The sequence below is a fragment of the Pavona decussata genome, unplaced genomic scaffold (assembly GCF_977016875.1).
Source record: "Pavona decussata unplaced genomic scaffold, jaPavDecu1.1 SCAFFOLD_102, whole genome shotgun sequence".
In the NCBI taxonomy this organism is placed as follows: domain Eukaryota; kingdom Metazoa; phylum Cnidaria; class Anthozoa; order Scleractinia; family Agariciidae; genus Pavona; species Pavona decussata.
The window spans coordinates 6,954,014-6,977,161 of NW_028145517.1; the positions used below are offsets into that span (position 1 = coordinate 6,954,014).

At 40.1% G+C, this 23,148-nt stretch overlaps 1 protein-coding gene across 1 annotated transcript in view; it reads left to right on the forward strand.

Annotated features, from left to right (window-relative positions):
• Positions 1–22,300, forward strand: part of LOC146471979 (uncharacterized) — a 50,564-nt gene extending 28,264 nt beyond the window's left edge. Inside the window, exons 7-20 of the mRNA XM_085120536.1 lie at positions 3,349–3,471; positions 4,462–4,593; positions 6,029–6,148; positions 7,524–7,676; positions 8,684–8,806; positions 8,992–9,165; positions 9,397–9,591; positions 10,492–11,861; positions 12,376–12,517; positions 13,908–17,777; positions 18,148–18,312; positions 19,150–19,332; positions 19,718–19,884; positions 20,598–22,300. Coding sequence (XP_084976662.1) covers positions 3,349–3,471; positions 4,462–4,593; positions 6,029–6,148; positions 7,524–7,676; positions 8,684–8,806; positions 8,992–9,165; positions 9,397–9,591; positions 10,492–11,861; positions 12,376–12,517; positions 13,908–17,777; positions 18,148–18,312; positions 19,150–19,332; positions 19,718–19,884; positions 20,598–20,864 — 7,184 coding nt within the window. The 3' untranslated portion in view covers positions 20,865–22,300. The remainder of the gene's footprint in view (positions 1–3,348; positions 3,472–4,461; positions 4,594–6,028; positions 6,149–7,523; positions 7,677–8,683; positions 8,807–8,991; positions 9,166–9,396; positions 9,592–10,491; positions 11,862–12,375; positions 12,518–13,907; positions 17,778–18,147; positions 18,313–19,149; positions 19,333–19,717; positions 19,885–20,597) is intronic.
• The last annotated feature ends 848 nt before the right edge of the window (positions 22,301–23,148 follow it).

Here is a 23,148-nt window from a genome sequence, read left to right on the forward strand (position 1 = left end):
CCTTTTAATTGAGCTCTCTCCCTTTCCACCCATTTAATGATATTTTCAAGGACTTTTCTTTATTTCTAGTCTGCTCGTTATGCCCGAAATATACTCCCAAAATTTTTACTGTTGTTTTAAAATCTTGAGAAAAGACCTCTTGGTTTTTAAACCCTGGACGCAAAAACTCCGTTTTTTCTACATTAACTTTGAGACCAGAATAAATAGAAAATTGCTCCAGACATTGACATAAATGTGCATAAGAGGAAGAGTTTTTCAAAAATCTAGACATGTCATCGGCACAAAGGGTGAGTTTGACTTCTTCTTTCCCAATTTTAATTCCTTGAATCTTTTAATTCTGTCGAATATATATACTGCAAGAGAGAACGTCTGAACTTAAAGTAAATAAGAGGGGCGACAGCGGATCTCCTTGTCGGAATCCTCGGTCGACACTACTGAAATAACTAGAAGCAAAACCATTACTTATTACACAAATTGACACATTGGAGTAAAAAGTTCGAACCCGCTGAACGAAGGATGGCCCAAAATTAAAGGCCTGAAGTACCTTGATTATATTCTCATGATCCAAAGAATCAAAAGCTTTTTCAAAATCTATTGTGATTAACATTCCAGAAATATCAGTTTGTTTCGTATATTCAATTACATCCTTAATTGTCCTTACGGCGTCAAAAATTGACCTACCTTTGATACAGGAATTTTGAATATGATGAATGACGTCCGGTAAGATAGATTCTAGTCGTTTGGCCAGAGTCTTGGACGCAGTTTTAGTGTCCACGTTGATCAGAGAGATTGGTCTCCAGTTTTAAATGAATCTCTTGTCTTTACCTTTCTTTTCCAACAAACTAATAACCGCTTGCTTCTGTGAATTAGATACTCGCCATGTTCATGTGCGTAGTTTTAACACTTCACCAAATGTTTTCCAAGAATTGGCCAGAAACTTTGGTAAAATTCTGCCGTGAGACCGTCATTGCCCGGTGTTTTGTTATTTCGAAAAGTTTTTAAGCTGTTTTAAAAAGCATTCGCCAATAGTCATTTTTTTCTCAAATTTTTCTTTTTGTTCGTCAGTGAGAACGTTTTTCAGAAATTTATCCAACGAGTAATTGCTACACTGACTTGGATTCCTCTGATAAAGGCTAGAATTACAGTCGTGAAGTTCTTGCCCAATTACTTTAAGATTTGGAAACTAGTTGAGTTCTCGTATAAATTTTTCTGAGAGTACTTTTGTTACTTTTGGATTTCTCTAGATTTAAAAAGTACTTGTTATTTTCCTCACCTTGGTCATATCAATTTGCTGTCGAGCGTACTATTGCTCCTTTTGCCATATGTTCATACCAAAGGTCGGTTTTAAGAATCTTTAATCTGTTAATATTTTCAGTCGATGGGTCTTGATCGCACAGCAACTGACACTGTTTAAGCTTTCCCTCCAATTCGGACATTTTAGCTCTCCTTTCTTTAGCTTTGCCTTTACTGTCCGGTATCGTATCTTGTCTAATTTTGTATTTCAGAACCTCCCAGACCAGTCTAAGGTTCTGCACATTATTAAACTCCTTGATCCACTCCTGATAGCGGTGATTTATCATTGCAACATATTCTTTGTCATCTAGTAGACGTATTCAATTTCCGCGTTTTCCATTTTTTTCAATCCTCTTTATTGTTAATAAGATTGCCGAGTGATCAGATTTAATAGAAGGAATTATATCAACCTGATCAATCTCTTCTTGAAGTGCATTATCAGCTAAGCGGCCGCCAAGAAAAACGTTTCGTTCCAGGGTTTCTAACCCTCCAGATATCGACTAAGTCTGTGATGACCAAATATCTTCAATATGTTTCGCAGATTCCTTCAGAGTTTGTTTTCCGCCCTGTCCATCAAAGTTCGGATCTAGTTCCACATTAAAATCCCCACCAACTACAATTTTGCTGTCATCATTTGTCGCGCAATTGACCAATTCATGTTTAATTTGATAGAAAAAAAACGATATGTTTAGTTGTTTTATTGGGTGCATAAATATTTAGGAAAATAAATTTCTGGTCCTGCACCAACGCTTGCAATTATAAAATAAATCGTCCCTCACTATCGTGGTATACTGACTCAAGTTCGAATTCTAAAGTAGTTTTTTATCAAGATTAAAACTCCGCTACTGTGCTCAGAGCCATGAGAAAAAAACATGTCACCTTTCCACTGTTGTTTCCAAATATTTCAGTCTACTTCTTTGGTGCTATACGTTTCTTGCAAAAAACAAATGTCAGCTTCCTGCTTTATTAGCCATCCAAACAACGCTTTACGTTTTTCACAAGATCATTTAGAGATACTAATTTAAATACAAAATTCATTAATTACCTTTATACAATAGACCATATTCGTATTCTCGGTATTGAACTGGATCGAGCTTGCAATGGAGGCTCTTGCGGGGGAATATATTAGAAACTATTTGCATGTGAAAAGATTTCCCCGCATAAGCCTCGTGTGCAAGCTAGTTCCAGACCAATACGGAGATTACGAATACGGTCTATTATGTTACACTCGCCGCCAAACTTTATGGTAGATCACCCTAATTTTACCTCTTTCTTCGAAATATATTACATTTGCATACGTCCAAACGAACAACACTAAGAACAATAGTTAACACTAACAGGAAGTTTGTACAAAAGACGGTAACTAGAGAAACTGTTAAGTTACCGTTGAACGAATCGAAGCGAGATATAAAAGGAAACTGGCAATAACAAAAGCAAAAAGAAAGACAAAAAAGACACTGGAAAATAAAAATGAAAACAGATAAGCGAAGATTGCGAATTTGATTCCTAGCTTCCGAATCGCTCTCATAGAATTAACAAAGAAAAAAAAATGAAATGGCTTATAATAAGAATATTAACATTAAAGGGAAAAAAATATCGTATCACAATTAGTTATTATAATAATTAATTTACAGAAGTTAGCGAGGGCATAAAACCCCATCAATAAACAGTTTGTCTGGTTCTGCACAGCTAAAATAAGCCCGCTTACCAGCTTTTCTCGCCTCAAATAACTTCTTTCCTTGCGCCTTTCTTCTTTTCACGATTTCGCGGGGGAGATTGTCAGATATGCCATACTCAGAGCCCTTCAAAGATTTTGCTTTAGAGAATATAAACTCTCTGTCTCCTACCGAAGGAAACGGGCTATAATCGGTCTTGGACGGCTGTCTTCTTTAGGCTTCCCAATTCGATGAGGCCTCTGAAATTCGATTTCTGCGAATTCCTCCGACTTTATCCCCAAATGATGCTCCATAAAGGTCTTCAAGGTGGTGTTCGCATCTTCTTGACGACAACATAGTCCTCAGGTCTTGTCTGATTGATTTTCATTTACGCTGTCAGATATTGACGAGTGCCGAGAAAGAAACAACGGCGGCTGCGGGCAACATCGATGTGTCAATTCCCCCGGTTCGTTTACTTGCATTTGCAGGCGAGGATTTCGCAAGGTCAATGGAACGTGCCAAGGTATTGTTTAAAATCATGCATTGCAATCTGATGTCGTCTGCTGTACGTTGATGTTGAAACTTTCACTGTTCTTGTACTGCATGAAAAGAAAAACCTGATCACGTCAACAGAAATATGTTAAGGGGGAGTTACACCTGAACGCCATTTTTCCGCTACTTGTTATGGCTTTGATGGAAATATTTCGTTCACGTTTCAAGCAATCCAAAAACCCTATCATCATATCGTAACTCTGTGTTGTGGGGTATTTTGTGAATTTTTGGGTGATTTTTGGGAGGAATAGTTTTTCTAGAAAGATTGGTAAAATTAAGAGAAATAAGAAATATTGAAGATTCAGTGAAGTTTTAAAATTGGAATTTGTAGTTAATAATTAATAGACGGGCACCAAGTTAGTCCACTGGCAACCTGGGGTGCTCTTGCGTGGGTATTAACTGTCTGTTAGTGTTCCAAAAATCATTTTACTCCTTCTATCCCTTGTTAAAACCATTCAAATTTAGGTGTATTCCCCCTTAATTGAAGAAGTTAGAGGTGCCCTCAAGTAGAAGATTTGTTAAGCTAATCTGATAAAAGTTTTGAGTGAGAATTATGGAAAAATCCTGCGATCTGGCGCCGCCATTTCAATACGTATGAGGTTAGCACACTAAAAACCTACAATCGTCACCAATTTCTGTTTGGAAGGTTAAAAAGCAAGCCCGGTGTAGCCATTTTTATTAGCTACGTTTGTTTACGCCTTTGTTTGTCGTTTCCCCCACCCCCTCGGGTGTGTTGAATTCCCCAGGAAGAATAATGCGTAAAGATTCATGGTTGAAACTCAACATTGATACAGAGAAGCGGGGTGAGGGAGGGGGGAGGGGGGTGGGTGGTTGAAGGCAAGGCAAAACCCGGTAATCTCCCTAAGAGTTTTGGCTATGTTTGCAGACTTGTCTTTGGGACGCTGGGTTTAGCTTAGGGGGAATCAGAAGTCTGAAAGTGTCTCCATTTTTTGCTGGACAGATATTGACGAATGCGTTAACAACAATGGTTATTGTGACAGACTACGTGCTACCTGTCAAAATGTGATAGGCGGTCATCGCTGTAGATGTAAGCAAGGGTACCTTTTAGACGGAAACAAGAGAACTTGCTCAGGTATAAAGAGTTAATATCGTTCAAGTTTGATAAGAAGTACAAAAGCTACTAGGTTTTGTCGGACCCATGCATTGCCTCACCGTTTGCCTTAGGATATTTACGAATGGTGATTATACTCATTGGAAACTGTACAAATTGGCACTGAGAGGTAGTAAATATTTGTTGTAAATTATCAAAGCTGTGATGTGGTCAAGCTATATCCAAATATTTCTGAACTGAAATTGGACAGCTTGTGGTGTGACATTGTTAAGTACAAAGTGATATATTTGTTAGGGCCACAGCCGGTTGTAATGCCACTTTTCAGTATCGGTAAAGCGTTTCAGTGACTACAGTCTCCGGACGATTTAATCCTATCATTGTACAAAATACATGGATTGAGGTGAAATATTTAGGATCGTAACTACTGAGTTTCTACCTATTGCGACCTTTTTTGCGGGCCATTTTCCCGTGCTCAGTTTTTTGAGATGTCATGATTAAATTGGTGTTGCACTCATACGACCCAAAAATTCTCTTTCAGCCTTCGTGGAATGGTTCCCAGTGCTCTCACTATCACCTTTATCCTCAGGCCCCCGCCCTTTCGACTTCCCTGACCAGGTCTTGATGTCTTTTCACTTTTTTTATTCTCATTTACTCTCGCCCTACCATCCTTGGCGACCGCAACATCTATAATATGGCAGAGGTTGCTGTTCTCCCTTTCGTTGATAACTATTAAATCTGGTCTCCTTGCCTCATTCTCGCTCAATTAAGCTGACAAATCCTACTAATTTTCTCTAGCCACGTTATCATAGCTCCTTTTGTAATATTTTTTGCGTCAGTTTGGGGCACCCGCTTACAATGTGGATCACATTTTGCGTCAACCTGTGATTTTGTCGATCTTTGCTCAGTTTTATGTACTTTGTTCGTCAAGCAAATTCTCCATATAGCGGTTTCCCTTTAATCCTTGTAAGTTTTCACTTTTACCGCCTTGCCTTGAAGCTTTCAGGAGTTTCTTGGTTCTCATCCCCTTCACTACTAGCTGCTTTTAGGAGTCCTTTCTCGCTGTGTTGGACATACCTTTCTAACCATTGCATTTGCTCTGGTTTGTCTAAAATAGTGTGTTTTGTCGAAACTGCTTGTTACTGTTCCCATGCCTGTGGATCTTTGCAGACCTAGTAGTGATCCCTTGTTTAAGATCTTCAGAAACATGCTTGAAGCCATTCTTAGAGTGAATGTCCACTGTTCTTTGAAAGTTTAGAATAGGTCACGTGACAGGATGTTAATCACAGAAGCATCACTGCCTACTGAAAATATTAAGCAAAGTGAAACAGATTTCCTTTCAATTTTATAATTGTTGCTAGGCCTTTTATACCTTTAAATACCTTACACACCATCGCTCTTTTAACTTAGTTAATCCAAAAAAGTTCTCTAATCAATTGCAAATGATTTTTTTTAATAGACATTGATGAATGTAGCGTTTTTCATGGCTGTCAAGAAAAGTGCGTGAATACTATAGGCGGTTACTATTGCGAATGCACAAAAGGATACAAGACAGCTGATGATAACGTAACGTGCACAGGTAACTTTTTAACTCATTTACGTAAACCTAACCCCCAAATACTGTTATAATTTGGAACATTTCTCCCAAAACCTATTTTGATTAGGCTTAGACTTCGAATTCTGTATGCTGTCAGTAAAGTGTGAAAATACACCATTTTGGCTCACGGTGGAGTCGTGAGGGGCATGGGACAAGCTACTGTTTATCGTCAAATTAAGAAGTTGTAGTAGTCCGCGAGCTGCGTTTGCTGTATTTCTCTTGATGCGTCTCGAAGATATTTGGAAGAATGCCCGCCGTTTGCATTGCCTAGGTTGTAGTAACCAATAAAGGCGAATGAAGAGGTGCATACCTGAAGACCCTGCGATTGAAGCCCACCTACCTGTTAAGAAAATGATAGTCCGTTTGTACGCGCGCCCTCTTCCGATTGATGTGAGCTTCTCTCCAATATTCCTTGTTCTTTTAACCCTATCTAGACCGAGCTATTTTTTCTTCTGTCACTGGGGTGCGGAGGGAGGGGGGCGAATCTCTCCCGCTTCTCCCTTCATTGTTACTTGATCTTTAGAGCTTTCTTAGCCACACTTTGAGAGCAGATAATACGTCCGAAGATGTTTGTGTCATATCCGCAACAGAAGGTGATGACGTCATTCAATGAGTATAACAATGAGAGAACGTCGTTTGAATTAACCCGATGGCTTGTAGACTACGATCAAGAAACAAACTTAAAGCTAAACTAAAGTCAGTGGCTCTAGAAAGAGTCCTTTTTTTCTGCTTCCAGCTAGAAGCTCAAACAAAAAAACAAAAAAAAAGCTAGGAGCTAAAACAAGCAGTGCTGAATTCTTGGTTTTTGATTTGACGTCTAGGCTACGTTTCAAATGACGTCATCTGTGTGTTAACAGAGTAGAAACGTACGGCAAAATGGAATCTTTCTGTCGAACAAATGACACCATTATAGTTAGGCAGCTGCTTCCCCATTGGAGGTAACGGAATACCAAACATTTATGGAAACTGTTGAATATATGTCGTATTTAGGGGAATTATTACAGGGGTACCGGTCATTGAAACCAGAGAATCCGGGATGTCAGTTGACCATCAGATTCAGAATACAACAACTTTCAATTATTGAACATCCGGGTAGTCAGGGGATAAAATGAATCGTCTGCTGGGACCACAGACCCTTCTTGTTCAAATAAACCTTCCAATTGTTTTAATGTTCAAGTTTGAAAGGAACCTTAACGTAACCTAACAACCAACGGTCAAGGCAGTGGAAACACTACCGCACTTCAGGACAAACAAATGATCAGGTTCCTGCTCACATCTTCCCTTAATGCTACCTATTCACCACTGTAGTATTATTATCGTTGAAAATTATGTGCAAGATTCAGTTATTTTCGAACAGATGTTGATGAGTGCGCTGTCCAGAAAATAACCGGGACCACAGAAACAACTACACTCGCTGGATGCCAACAAAGCTGTGTCAATGTTGAAGGAAGCTTTCGGTGTTCTTGCAGAAATGGATACAATCTCATGTACGATGGAAAACACTGTAAAGGTAGGTACAAAACGTTGGTATACAAAACTGTTAAAATACACCTGCAAAGTAGGTTCCGATTTAGCTCTAATACTTTCACTCATAATTGATCATAGGTCTCACTCGATCCTAGCTTATCCTCCTAGCGATCTTCTTTTTTCTCTTATTTTTGTAAGTTAAAGCTTAACTAACTCTGAAAAATGCGTGACTACCCCCAATTTTCTTTTTGGATTTCAAAGGCCCTATAGCTAAGACCTTCTTTTCCTTCATAGTCATAAACCGCGTAAAAATACTTCGCTATTAGGAGGCAGCGTCGTTCATAAGCAACCAAAACAAAGCAGGCATCTTTCTTGAGAAATTAGAGATTCTTGGACCATCCAAGGATGCGTCGAATGTATGCGCAGTAGCAAATGGAAGCATATCAAGATAACACGGTTTATAAATGTTACGCATAGAGTCTATGAACTGAACCAGAGACCGTTAAGGGATTGAAACGTGTAACTTTCCCTTATAGGTCTTTTATCCAGGGTGCGAATATTCAATTTCTCGAGTATTTGCATTTCTGGAGGCCCTGGTTGTTCTATTAAAGAGAGGATAACTCCATCCGGTGGACAGATTGCTATCCAGCAGATAAAATGTACCCCAACCAATACAGTTTTTCCGCCAGATACTATACTTACTATTCGCTGAATAAAGTGATCTGTTCTTTCAACCGGGGCCAGGAGTTTAGCAAAAGCCTAGAGAAACGAAACTAGTAGCCAACCAGTTTAGTTCGCTTGAGCGTTGTGACAAAACAATTTTACCCTTGTCTCAACCTTCGCTCTTCCTAAGCTTCCTGAAGGTTTTCTAGAGCTTTCTACGTCAAAAGCTTAAGATCATCGGTCAAACTAAGGAGGACGTTTTTGAGAGTTTACGTAAGCTGCTCCTCTTGCTCGCTTTAAACTTTAAACTTCATTCCCAGGCCCTACAATATACAATTATATGTATTCATTACCTCACGTGCTATTTGTTTTGCTGCTTTGTTGCAGACGTAGACGAATGTAGTTTGGGAAGCCATCTTTGTAACCAGTTATGTCACAATACCGATGGAAACTACCGCTGTTCGTGTGGAGAGGGCTACAAACTAGGGGCTGACGGTAGAACCTGCGAAGGTGCTGTTTCAGTTACATTAAGTTTCAATTGTTGATTAAGACAGAAACTAACTAACAATTTGCTTTAGAATATGTTAATAAAGATGTTATTATTATTATTATCATTATTATTGTTATTATTATTTATTTAAAACTATTATTGTTATTATTATTGGGAATTAGTTTCAATGTTGCCTCTCTTCCAGGTTTGCCGTGTGAGCAAATAGTTTCGCTTCATAATGGACGGATGAATTGCTCTGGCAACGTTACAGGTTCTGAGTGTTCTTTTACCTGCAGTCCTGGATACAGTCTAACAGGTTCTCGGACAAGATTGTGCCAAGCTTCGTCAAGGTGGAGTGGAGAGAGAACATCTTGTGATGGTAACAATCCGTTAGTTATATAATGGACGCATCTTACGTTCCTTGAGGGTTGCCATTCCTGTTACATCCACTTTTTGTCTTATCTGACAACAAAAACTTCATTAGAAATGATCCGGTCTTGCAAAAATGTAAGGTTCTAAACCTTAGTGTATTATCAGTTAACTTATGGTTAACTTTGATTCTTTAATTCTCTGTTTCCTTAAATATTTTTTTTGCTCTTTTTTTTCTCAGCTAAGCATTGCAAAACATTAACTCCAAGTGGTGTGGGACATTCTCTCTCGATACCCTGCTTTACCTCTTTTGGCTCAAAGTGTTACTTTGGGTGTGCAAATGGGTTCTCTATGAAAGGCGATGGACAAGCAAGCTGTAGCGTTGTATCTACGTCTGACACAGTTTCATGGAAAGTAAACGAATTTTCCTGCAAAGGTAGAACCACAACAACAAAAAATGTCTACTACCTTTCATACAATACATTACTGTTACAGTTCGACATATTGATTGATGTCGCTTCCATTTTCTAGCAACAAGCGTGTTCTCAGTAAGAGCAGTCTAATGTTTTGAGAGCACTATCTCCCAAGAAATTTTTTTAACGATTTCCTTAAATGTTATGTGCTGTTCTCCCAGTAATGTCTTTATGCAATAAGAACGTTCACATTTACATTTAGTCCTAAGTGTGGTATGATGTGAAGCCGCAGGGTGAAGCTGCAGAACCAATCAAGCTAATAAGAACTAGACAAAAATTATTAAGTGCGTTCCTGCATACTAATGAGCGTCACTTTTGGAAGAGAGGGTAGGGAGGAGGAAGTGGATGAGGAGAAGAAGGTTTAGGTGAGAGAGGGAAGAGGTGGTGAGGGAGGAAGCGCAGCAGGAAGGTAGGGAGGAGGTAGTGTTGATGTTGGAGTGGAAGAGAAGTAGAAGAATTTAGTGGAGGAGAAAGAGGAAGAGTAGGAGGTGGAGGAAAAGGAGCAAGAGAAGGAGAGCGAGATGGTGTCGGGGGAGGATGAGGTGGAGGAGAAGGAGAAGAAGGTGAATAAGGAAGATAACGCGGTGGTGGAGGAAAACGAAGTGGAGAAAGAGAAGGAAGTGGAGGTGAAGGAGAAAGAAGACCAAGAGAAGGCAGAAGAGAAGTTGGTGGTGGAGGAGGAGAAATAGGAGGAGGTAAAAGAGGAGGAGGAGATGGAGGAGGAGGAGAAGACGATGGTGGAGGCAGAGAAAGAGGTGGAGGAGAAACTTTCTTACTTTTGAGTCAAGACCATGAGTTTGTAGAGTATAATTGTAACTAATTACCTTTTTCTGCTCACAAATGCATGCTTTCTCACTCGTTAGAGCTGAAGACATGTGAACCAAATCCTTGTAAGCATGGAGGCATATGCAAAGTTCAGAACCAACGGAGCTTTTTCTGTAACTGCAAAGGAACTGGTTACGTGGGCGACAAATGCCAAACAGGACTCATCTGGACTCCAGTTTTCCCAAAGTTACCGATAAAAACTAAATCTCCGGCTCTTTCCGTGTTTGCAAGGCCCATGAATAAGTTGGATGTTATGTTACATTCTGATGATGGCGTGGTGTTTCACCCTTCATCATCCCTTGAGATTACATCTCTAAAACCGACCCAAACATTCTCTGTCGAAGTTGACAAAACTGGAATTCAACGTGTCTCTTATACCTTGGGAGGTGCCAATAAAGGTGACTTCGAGATTCCTGAACAAAGGGTTGTTTTCGTCGAGCCAGGCGTTTTGTTAAACGAAAGCGTGTACTTGAAGTTGCTTGTTCCCAAACGAGAGTTGCCAGTTGGATGTAATGAGCACGTATATAAAGTCGTTTCCTGTGAGTTACGGTTTTTGTCTACCGCTAGATGGACTGGCACTTCTCCTTTCACTAACGGCATTGTCCATGTGAGGACTCCGTCAAACCAGTCCATCCCGCTCTCAATCATTGGCGTTAATTTAGATGAACTTAAAATCTCGAAGAAGCGTATGATTGAAAAGGCGATTGAACTAACTTCATCTGAGAAAGCGTTTGAAGTATTCTACACTAACGGTGAGACCTGCATTCGAAAAGAATTACGTACTAATAATCTGCTGGAGCTGATGAGGGATGACGCTTTGGTCTCTTCGTTTCTACGCACGCTTTCCAAGATGTCTCCTCAGTGGTTAAACGTTGCTATTGGCGAGTTAAATGATGTGTTTGACGTCCATAATATAGTTGCAAATTTGGCTCAACTGTCAACACATGAAGTAGAACACTGTTCAGGTTTTCCACTGAGTCCATCATCCAGTATTGCCTATCTGCGACCAGCTGTTAAGTACGACATTCGTGTAGGTCAGGATGAAACGTCCCTTTTTGATGAAGGAAAAACCTGCTTCGCAATCGACGTTTGCAAGCAATCTGTTTTTATAAGTTTTTCCAGACAATCAGCCAAAAAACTGAAGGATGAACTAAGTGTGGTTCGACATATGAAAGACAAAGGCGTTGATGTCCATGTCGATTCGGTTGGTCTTCTGGGAATCCCAGAAACTTATAAGAGAGGAAAAGGTGCGTTGTGGAATGGGACACACTACGAGCAGGCATCGTCATTCAAGTACAACATGTGGTTGAAAGGGGACATAACATGGAACATGAAGACTCCAGGAAAGTTAGATGTGACGCTTCACGTTGAGGGAGAAAGTTTCCTATACAGAAATAACATGGAAGACGTAAGTATTATCTTAATAGTTCCCGTTATTTTAATGATCAGAAATACCCTTTTTCAAATGAATACAGTGGCTTTACTATGGTAAAAAAGTAATGCCCTACAACCAAAGAAAGTGTACGAAAAATGACAGATATTTGGCCGATCTGGATCTGTCTTTTTCGAAGCATATACTGGAATAACTGCACTAAGGAGAGTCCCATTTCTCGTTTAACTATTTCTCGCGTAAATAAAGTTGTACTGCACTGGATCGATCTTTAATATTTAATTATAAAACGAATAATGTAGTACCTTCAACATGTATTGCATTAACGTCATATGTAACACAGGACAAACTTTTAACAGCTGCGTAGTATTCGAATACTAGTCTTGAATAAGGACATCTTTACATCAGCATGCGAAACCCTAAAGCAAAATAGAGTCACCCTGTTTCATTCATTTCAAACTGTCTAAGTGCAACTTAACTCCAATGCCGAACTATTTTAAAGATTAAATTTTTTTTTTTTTATCTTGAAAAGCTTTTTGTTGATCGCCTGTCTCGGCCGTTGGAAATGCTTTTTAAAGGAGAGGTGTTATATACCATTACTGGAAGAGCTCTTCGTCAGGACTTCACCTTGGAGCTCAGTTCGTCAGAGATCATAGGAAAGGCCAGGATTGGAGGTAAGCTGTACCGCTTGTTGAAAGAAGAGAGCTTAATGAAAGAAAGGAAAACTAAATTGTAATACCGAAAAATCGATCAACCGACTGACTAGACTGACTGACTGACTGACTGACCTTTGTTGTTACTGCTGTTGTGACTAATTAATAAGCTTAAACTCGGACGTGTTTATCAAATCTTCCAATTCAAGGCACTTCTGTGTGGTCAGGTACTATAAAAGAGAACATTCAAAAGTTGCAACTAGCGCAGACCTTTGCCGCTCGTACCCTAACGGGGACTAAGAATTGTGACCACATCTCACCAGTCCTCAGGGAACACGAATGGCTGCTAGTTAAGAGCCCCCTTCATCTAAGAGTTGTTGCTATGGTATTTAAATGTCTTAACGGTTTAGCTCCCAGTTACTAAGAATCTAAATTAGCTAAGCGCTCGGGCATTCACGCATATAACATTAGACAGAAAGATAATCTACAAGTACCGTCATGCGTGACCTCCACAGCCCACCCCTTTCCTTACTCACGTGTTGAATTCCTGAATTGAGCTCAACGATGCTACGAAATGTTAATCGACGTAATAGATTTTAAACGCTGCTTTTGAATCGGCGACATAGTTACTTTTACTCAGCTGAGCCTTAATTAGTATAGCTAGCTTAATACACTTTGTTATTAATAATTATTGCTGTAGGTCCCAACGTGCGTTGTTTATAACGGTGTTACAAGACAGTCGTGTTACAATGCTGTAAGGTCAGCGTCGGTGTTTGTTACCAACGTAACGCGGCAAAATCAAGGCAGATGAACGACGAAGTTTACAGCTCTGCAAGCAAGGTTTACTGGTGCCCGATCTCAGATTGACTAATGATGTAGCAGAAGCCAAGTCATGCTAAAAGTATTTATAGTTCAGCCGGTTCACGAGAAGCTGACCAAAAGATCAAAAATGACTGAACAAAGTTCTCAGTTTCTACATTGGTATCTTTAAACGTGTCCTAACAGCAATTACGGAAGTTTTTCGAAGCAAAGAAAGCCTTAGTACAAATAAATGATTACGTAAACATTTCGCAGTCCAACACTGTGTAACATAACTTTCGACCCACACCTTACATGAAAAGAAAAACATGTTCCGAGCAGGAATCGAACCCATGTCTCCTGTCTCCATCTTATGCTAGTCGGGCATGATGACAACTACACCAAACCACGCTGGCAAGGTTGCCACTTTTCTTAGTGAGCAGAATCATCTGTAGGCCATTCCGTAGGAAGTTTTCTTTTTTCGAGATATACATGCGTTTCAATAACTTATATTGAATAAGATCTATCAAACTTCTCCCAAGAAGTTATTAGTCTCTTTCTTGTTTTATTTTAGTTTACACAGTTTCCTTCCATTTTATTTTTTATTCTCCAGGACCTGATCGTTGTGAAGATAGATGGCAAGGCGTCCTCATCACATTTAATAAGTTTAAAGGTGACTCTTTTCGCAAAACACCTTTCCATCCTTATGTGCGCCCAGTAGAAAATGGGCGGATCGATATTATTACGCGTGTTAACTACTATGGAGGAAAGCAACATATGGTTGCTAATATGGCGGAAATACGACGTACTCTTACAAACATTAGATTCCTTATACCTGAACTAAAAGACATTTTTCGAGAGGCAATTTCCGTATTCCCAGAAGATAAAGACATGTTGGAAAAATGGATTCAAACGACAGAAGTGTTCAACAGGAAGATCCGCGAGTTCCGTAGAGCACTGTTTCATAACCCAGCTGCTGAAATTAATAAGGTTAGAGAATTAACGGCTGAAATAAACGAGAAGATCGATTTTCTAGTGAAGAGTGTGGAGGTTTTGAAGAATCGTGTGTCCTTGGAAACACCCGCCTCACTATTGAATATGATGATTGAAGACTTCCAGTTTGGGTTTCCACATTCCATGCCTTTAAAACTCAGAGGAGGAAGGACTGAACAAAGGCTGCATGGTGTAAAAATCTATTTCCACGGCAATCTTTGTATGAGCAAATTATGCTTCAACAACATAAACCTAGAACTTGTTCACCATGATGGGAATATGTGCGGTAAGCAGCACTTGTCTGCTCCAACATTTTACGTCAGTGGGACAGCTTTAAAGACGATGTCTTTAAGCCCGGGAAAAATTCTTACTCTTCAAGATGGTCAGTCTGTCAATATGGTTTTCGGGCGCAACTCTGAGTACGTCTCCATTGAGTTTGAAGCAAATATTCGTCTGCTTGGTCTGAGTCAGTTAGTAAACGCTACTTTGGACAGAACTCAGTTATCTGTTCAAGTTAAAGGAGACATTTTTAGGCAATTCTCAGCAGAGATGAAAATTGTTGTACGGATCAAGGAGACCAATGATTGGAACTTGCTCGTATATTTAGTAGAGGGAAAAATGATCAAGACATCGCGACTTCCAAGTTTATTTCAACAAGAAATTAACAAGTATATACAGTTTACGGCAGAAAACGCTCAGAAGAGAATTCAAAAGGCCGAAAACGCGACCCGCGTTGCCAAAACTAAGACAAAAGAGGCGGAGAAGCTTTTGGAAAGAAAGCAGATTACGATTAACTTGCTCTCTGAGAAATTGAAACAGAAGATGGATGTGCTTAAACAAAGGCAAGTCAAATATGCGCAAGCAAAGTTACAATTTAACTCCACAGTAATGCAGTACAAAAACCTCCGGAAAACAACCATTTGTGAAATGAAAAACTGCAACAGGGAGACAAAAGCTTGCATACCAAACGTTTGTCGTAAGGAGATAAAAACTTCGTACTTTGTTCCAGACTGCAGAGAAAAGGTGGAGAAAATTACAGTGAGGTCCGTAAAAGAAATTATGGAGGAGGCAGAGTACTCTTACAAGGAACCTGACAGATATAATGTATCTAAACCCTCGCCAGGGTGGCTTAATGATTGGTCTACTACTAAAGTAAAAGGAAAAACTGTAAAAGTGAAATATACGAAGATAACAAATAAGGTAGAGGAAGAGATAGTAAAGACTAAAACTTTTGAATGTGCAAATTCGCCTAAGCAGGAAACCGTAGTTTCGGGATATGAAAGTCCTTATCAGTGTTGCAACAACAATATAAACGTTCCGATTTTAGATCAACTTTGCGTCATTCACAACTCCGAATGTGAAAATAACATGACCGAATTTATCCAGGATGTGGAAAGAAAACAGAACAATGAAAGTGCGCTGTTTGAACACTATCAATTAATGACGGATACGGAAAGGCAATTAAGTCTTGCTCAAATGGAAGTGAACATAGCAAGGACAAAGGTCAACATAGCGTCAAATCAAGTAGAGCTTGCCCGTGCATTTCTTCAGGAACATCAGTATGTTGAGGATTTCTTGAACGTCACCAAAATAAAAATTCAAGAGAAACTTGGACTACAATTAGCCACAAAGATGAACAGTTATGGAGTTAGTGCACTGGTTTCTGTGGAAAGCCTTTCGTTTAATACGTCAATGACCTCGGCAACCAAAACATTGTTACCGTTCGTAGCGACTGTACAAACTGTGCAAGGAGAAATCAGGTTGATTGAATTCCCGATGGACTTCAAAAGAGTCAATTATTCGATAGCGTCAGCTGCGAAGCTTCTTTTAAAAACACTTTATGGGAAAAGCAATTCAAGAAAAAAAAGGTCAACACGCATTGAGTCAGTCGATGATACCTTTGGTGTGGATTCTGCAAAACGCATGTGCCTGTTCTCCCACGAAGCGAATGCATTTTTGAAGGATATCATCGAGTCTTTGGATTTTCTTCTTAACACTACGAAAGAACTTTTCCAAGGAATGTCATCAAGTTTAAGCGAGTTTAATTCACATAACAAGCATTCCAGAGAAAAACCTTCGCCCTCTCAACAGCTTTTGGACTCCTTCAGAGCGATGATGCAGTCTTTAAAATCTCATTACGATGAAAGCACGAAGGGGGCAACCTGGGACACTATTTTGGGACAATGGCGTGACTCGCTTGGTGTACTGACGGGATTCGAGAACTTTTCAGAGTGTTCAGGATACCAGGATTGTGTTGACTACTTCTTTCGTACTTTGGATGAGTTCTACCAATTTGAGCATAGCCACCGGGCGCTGGAGATAAAGCAACAACTTCAAGAGCTGAAACTGATATTTGCGAGTTTTTTACAGCAGAATATTTCGTTTGCCACAGCACAAGAAAAAACACCTTACGCTAAGGAGTTATTAAACAAGACGAAAGACGATTCAGTGTTGTGCGGCACAAGACCAACCATTACAGAGAGCTCCCCCGCAGAGGTTGTCATCTTATCCGGTGATACAGCAAATTTAACATGTAGAGTTAAAAACGCGTTGGACGTAGAAATCTCTTGGATTAAAAACGAAAGGGTCTTAGATGATATGAATGACGAAATACTTGTACTCAGAAATGTGAATAGACAGACCGAAGGAGCATACAAATGTGAAGTTTCTAACAACAGGGGGCATACAGTGTCTAATGTTACTGTTGTTAAAGTGCATCAGGCACCAAGTATCATCGAGCATCCACGTGGTATGCATGTGCTTATGGGAACTGAAGCAGTGTCATTGGCATGCATCAGCACTGGGGTACCTGAATCACGTACTGAGTGGTTTTTCATGCCTTCGAATAAGCGCACTGAGGAACTAGTGCGCCTGAATGTCTCGGAGCCCCTTTTGATTAAGAGAAACTTAACCTCTGAAGATTCGGGATTTTACTATTGTAACGTTTCAAACATACACGGAACAGTCAAGAGTCGGAGGGCAAGACTGGAAGTCTTGGCGTTCGTTCCAGGGATACCACGAGTTATGGTATCTTTCAAATTCGCCCGATGTGTACCCGGGGATCTTCCCGAGAGCTCGTCAAACTGTACTGAGGACCGTCAGACGCCCACCTTGCAACTGGATCATGGCGTTTTGAACCAATCCTTCAGAGGAATTATTGAAAAGATGAATTGGTCGTGGAAACGTATCGAGAAGTTCCATTTCGACTTAGGTCCAAATCCATCAGTACACTTTATTATCACAGGCACTAAACCTGATGCAAAAGGGCATACTTCTCCCGGCTACATTGAGGCCTTGAACAGCTTTAGTCTCTCCCGATACGAAATTTCCCGATCTTTGCTCTCACTTCGTTCTGCTGTCGAGGAAGGAAAATTTCAGTTTCTTTGGAAAAACGTGTCTATCGTTGTCATGAAAGGAAGTTTTGCAGCTGAACTTCTGACCCAGAAATGTCCCACAGGAACAGAAGCAGATAAGAACGGATTTATTTGTGGTGAGATTTCTTAACTTTTTTCATATCAAACACTTTCACAAATTTTAAGCCAGCGAAGCATAAGAGTAGAGAAACCTACCTTCCCCAGATAACTTTCATGCAACTACGATTCAGGGTAATTCACCCCAATTAAATTCACCTCGTTATTTACAGCAGTCGATTAGTGAGAAATTTTTCTTTGTTTCTCATTACGGCTTTTTGGTCCTAAAAGTTGAAGACGCGAAACCTTTCTACCAAGTGCTGCGTTCGTGTGACTTTCAATGGGGTATCTTCAATACCGATATAACCAGCTGTTCTTATTTTCAAGCCTTGTGTTCTACCAAGGACTCTTGTGTACTAAATATGCAATTTTTCCACCTCTCGTTTTTAGTGGACTGTCCCCCAGGTTACTATAATGCGGCAAATGGTACATGCCTGCAATGTTCCGTTGGCACATATCAGCCGTATGCCAGAAGTGTTAACTGCCTGAAGTGCCCTTTTCGACGTTCCTCAACACCACCTGGAGCAGTTAGAGAGTCTCAGTGTATCGACATATGTAAGCATGCATGAACACGACTTTCCAAATGCAACATATAAAAGGAAACTATAGAGAAATCGTAACAATATATTTTTTTGCTTAATTCCCTATTAATTTACTTACTTTAAAAATTGTTTAATCAAGATTTGTTTCTGAAGATCTCGGTGAGAATCGACAGCACGATCTCCAGATTAAATAAGCCATTGCTCTACCTTATTAACAGTGCTTCGCGACCAGAGAAAAGCAGATTGACAAATGATAAATGAGATAAGTTACTTTGTGGTGAAAACCAAAGTGCTGAGGTAAACCCACGAATTTCCAACTTCAAATTACCTCTCGTAACTGCTCATGTGGTTTGCCATTTCCTTCCAAGGCCTAACGCTCCTTAGGAACTCAGTCACCACTGCGTTACTTCTCTGATCCATTTGCGCCATAAGTGCTGCGTAGAATGACATTTATTGTGCCCTTCAATTTTTAAACGAAACTCACAAGGGAATCATAACTTACCCACAGGTTTTGGGATAGTGAAACAGAAAATCTTATAGACGCTTATAGACGTCAAATGGAAATCTTGCCCATTCGTAACGTTACCAAATACATCAGAACTGGGACGGCGGCATTACATTCACCACGAACTTTAAAGCATGACTGAAAAACCTGAGTTTCATTCGCTCAAAATGAAAGAGAAATAATGTTTAACTTTTTAAAAAACGAGTCAGTGATGTTTGGAGTCTGCTCATCCATGAGCAGTTGCAACTGAAGCACGAAATTAGTTTCAGCGCTTCAAACCGCTCCAAAACTATGACTCGAGACTACGTCCAAAATTGACGTTATTTCGTTTCGTTTACTTTGTAGCCAAACCGTGCAAACTACCCAACATTACGACTAAACATATCCAAGCGCCAAAAGAAAGTAAGACACGATACCGTACTGGCGACAGTATTGCGTTGGACTGTAAAATTGGTTACAAAGGAGTAGGAAATGGGACTCTAGAATGTGATGAAGGCAACTGGACGACACAGGACTTTTACTGTGAAAGTAAGTACAAATTATTTCCCAGCTTTATGTACGAGGCTATTCCGAAACTCTCTTACCTAACTGTTAAGTAGATGTTTTAGATGTTTAGTACTTTCTAGTGTAAAGCTATTCAATTGAGAACATTGTCGGATTTCAAAGCTTGGATCTTACTCGACAAGACCAAAAAGTAGGTTGGTTACCCGCGGTGAATCGTTTTAATTCGGTGTCGATTTCAAGGTTGTCAGTGAGAATAAGATGGATAAAATACTATCAACTCGTGTGTCAGTGATTTATCTTTAGTAGGAGCGAGCTACGACTGAGTTTGATACATTTATCAATCAATTACTCATGTCCGCGTAAACATAAATTGAAACTTAGTAAAGTGGTATTGACTTTTCAACTGCAGAAACCTGCTTTCCACCTTGGACTGAGTTTAACAAACGTTGCTACCAAGCGGTGAAAATTTCCTCATACAAATGGGACGCCGCACGTACATTGTGCCAGTCGCTGAATTCTGAAATGGTGATAATATCTACAGAGGAAGAAAACGATTTTACCGTACAACTTGCCAAGGTATGTCTTAATCCAATTAAGGTTTTGCAAAACTCGGATATGTTGGTTAATCTTTACCTAGAAATGAAAATTTGTTTCTTTTCGCCATAGGCAACATGTTTTACCTGGAAGGCGTTACACTAAGATTTTACGAAAGACAAGATGATTCGACCGACCGTTCTTAATTTCTGAATACCTTTTCACGTCCCTTTACTACCCCCATCGTTGTAGGAGTTAGAAGTGGGGACGCTTGAGATTAGTGTGTTCCTCTCGTATCCGGCTTCCCGATCCACACCTTTGTCGCAAAAGGGACTTAGGAACTGGGCATGGAACATCGAGACGCGCGCACGGTATGTGGGAGACCTGGAATATCCCCTTTTCGTAAAGTCACCCATGTCCTTGATCTCACGTCACTGCGTCGACGATGTCGAGTCCACACGACGCATGCTCCCACGTGCGCATCCACTGAGGTGACCCCGTTCCCAAGTGCTGGTCCACTGACCTTCCACACATTTCTTGTTGATTTTCATTTCATATCTTATTCTTTTCTTCCCAGTGTTGTAAGAGCAATATCATGTTACAAAAATGTTTGAGTAGTTGTGACCAACATTCGTTAATGTACCGTGCTATTTTATGCCCGTCTGTACACATTTGGCTTGGCCAATAATGAAGGAGCTTTCTTCCATGACTAAGTATGAGTTCAGAGGGCTAAATCTAGCCATTAATTATTTTAGGCTTACATCAAAAGCAGAAATATGACGCGTGTAAGGATGCGCATGTGGCTTGGCCTGAGGAAAGCACATGCAAAAGCACAGTTCAAGTGGGTAGATCGTACCGCCTTGGACGGCTACACTAACTGGGCTCCAGGAGAACCCAACAACGATCTTGGTCGCGAACTGTGCACTGAGATTCTGAAGTCAGGGAAATGGAATGACGTCAGATGCTTCACGGATTACAAGTCAATGACCCTTTGTGAGAAACCCTTGCGAAAGGGGGACTAAAAATGAAGTTGAAAACCATTCACCTTTATAGTTGGTTTCTCGAACACTAAGGAAAGAGCAAGGTTGTTAACAACGCTAACATTTTTTGCACAACCAAGTTTTTAGATTGTGATTACTCTCTTAAAAAGATGCAGAGTTTTCCTGAAAATGACATATCGCGTGAAAAGTATGTCGACTCTTGTTGCTGCATTTCTTTACGTGAAGTGTTTAGAGGTATGCTTCCGGTTGATAGTTGCAAACACAAGTGAAAGGCACAGTGGAAAACGCCTTTATCTTCCTCAAGTTTTGTACAACCTAAAAATCGCATAGAGACCTTCAGATACTTGGAGTAATAAAACGACTTTTCAGTTTAACACTGATGATGATAATAATAATAAAATGAATTGGCCTTTCAACAAACATCCTTGTGTTGAAATATGCTATATTAGTAGGACCCCAAAGTTTGAGGCTTTTTGGAAGAAGAATGGTGCGTGGACAAGACATCATCATCAGGCAAAAATTATTAGATCAAGTTAGAGCTGCGAAAAAAAAGGTTGGTTGTCAGAGCTTGATATCGAGGAGATTAGGAGGCGGATCTGTCTACTCAGTTATGTACTCGTTCGAGATTTGCTTTACCAGAACTACTTTCGTTTAGATTTCTCTGCGTTATTCTGTGTATATCTGGCGTTTGTTAAATATAGCATGAAATTTTTTTACATGACGTTTCGGGTGAATATCAGGAAAGCTTTGTGACAGTGTTCGGGGATCCACGCAATGGCTACGTCCCCTCAGGTCCAGTCTGTATGACTTCAAAAAATAGAACTAGCAGTGAACCGATTTAAATAGATGTAGATGAATACTTTATGATCAAAAATGATTTTATTTTTATAAAAACAGGCCAATATACTAGGCTTTCACGACTTCAGTTGACCTCTCAGCAGGTTAGCGACGACAATTTTATATGATTATCCCATTTATACCTAAGATTGATGGCATTGAGGACGGGTTGCTGAAATGCATAGAAAATCTCGGGTATTTTGTTATAGAGATAGAGGGCGTAAACGAACTTACGCTTACGGAAACAATTAATACTGTAGAGACAATTCTTTTTAGGTTAGATTTAAGTTACGACAAAAGTCTCTGATTTGCATGGGAACAAACCAAGTTTATGTTTCTTACTTTTTAAAGATTTTTTTTAAGTTGATTGATTAGCTTTGTAGTCAAGATTCCCAGTAAGTCTCATTAAATGGCCACCGCCAAGGTCTGCCTTTTATGGCAGCTTGGCCTAAGGGAAGTGGTAGGTGTTGTAGATTATACAAGTGCGGTATCTTTTATAGTTTTTAGGCCAAAATTTTATTCCAATTTGTTATGCACGTGCCTTTTTAATGGCTAACAGGAAAATGATTGTAATTGATAGCAATACTTAGCTACAATAAAAATGTATCGGTTCCACTGAACGACGGTATGGTTGATGTATCGTTCATTATCTGTCTATATCATTGTGTCTGTCTAACTGACTTACTGAATGAGTGGACGGACAGACTGATGGGTGACTGAGTAAATGCAAAGCTCGTGAATGGATGAGTCAGCGAACGAATGAGTCACTTACCCACTGATGACTGACCCACGGACTATCTGACTGACTGAACAGACGGACGTGCAACGGACGGATGGGCTTGGCGGAGGGGTGGGGCTTAATGCTGGACAGGTGGATGGTTGGCTGGATGGTGGGTGGGTGGGTGAGCGAGTGAGTGAAGAAATGAATTATGACCTAGAAATGCACCAACGATCTGTGGTAGCGTAGGATTCAAGGTTGCTGGCCTACAAAACACAACTGAAATCCATTTGGCTCACTCTTCTGGGTCTAGTTATAGGTTTCGTCGGGAACTTTTTACCTAAAGAACATTTTTAATTCTCAGCTGGTCTGTAGTACAGATAGTGGAGGGCCAGCGCCGGCATCGGATGCGGAATTGATTGAATCAATGCAGTAGGACGTTTATGTATAAAAAAAGAGTATAGAACTTTCATTTCAGTTGGGCTAATCGGGTAGCTGAGAAAGTTACTTTGGTCATTTTCTGGTATGCTGAGACCAATATGTTGAATCTGTTTGTGCAGCCCCTCCAGACTTACCCCCAAGAATGTATCCATTTCCACACTCCTAGCCTTAGTAGAGTCCAAAACGGCAATTGTTTCCTAAGGCATTTTGGACGATTTCTGTGGAGTTAACAAAAGCGACACAAAAGGAAGTTACCTTTATTGCAAGGCATTGAAAGACATCTCGGGTAAAAAACCACCCCCCCCCCCC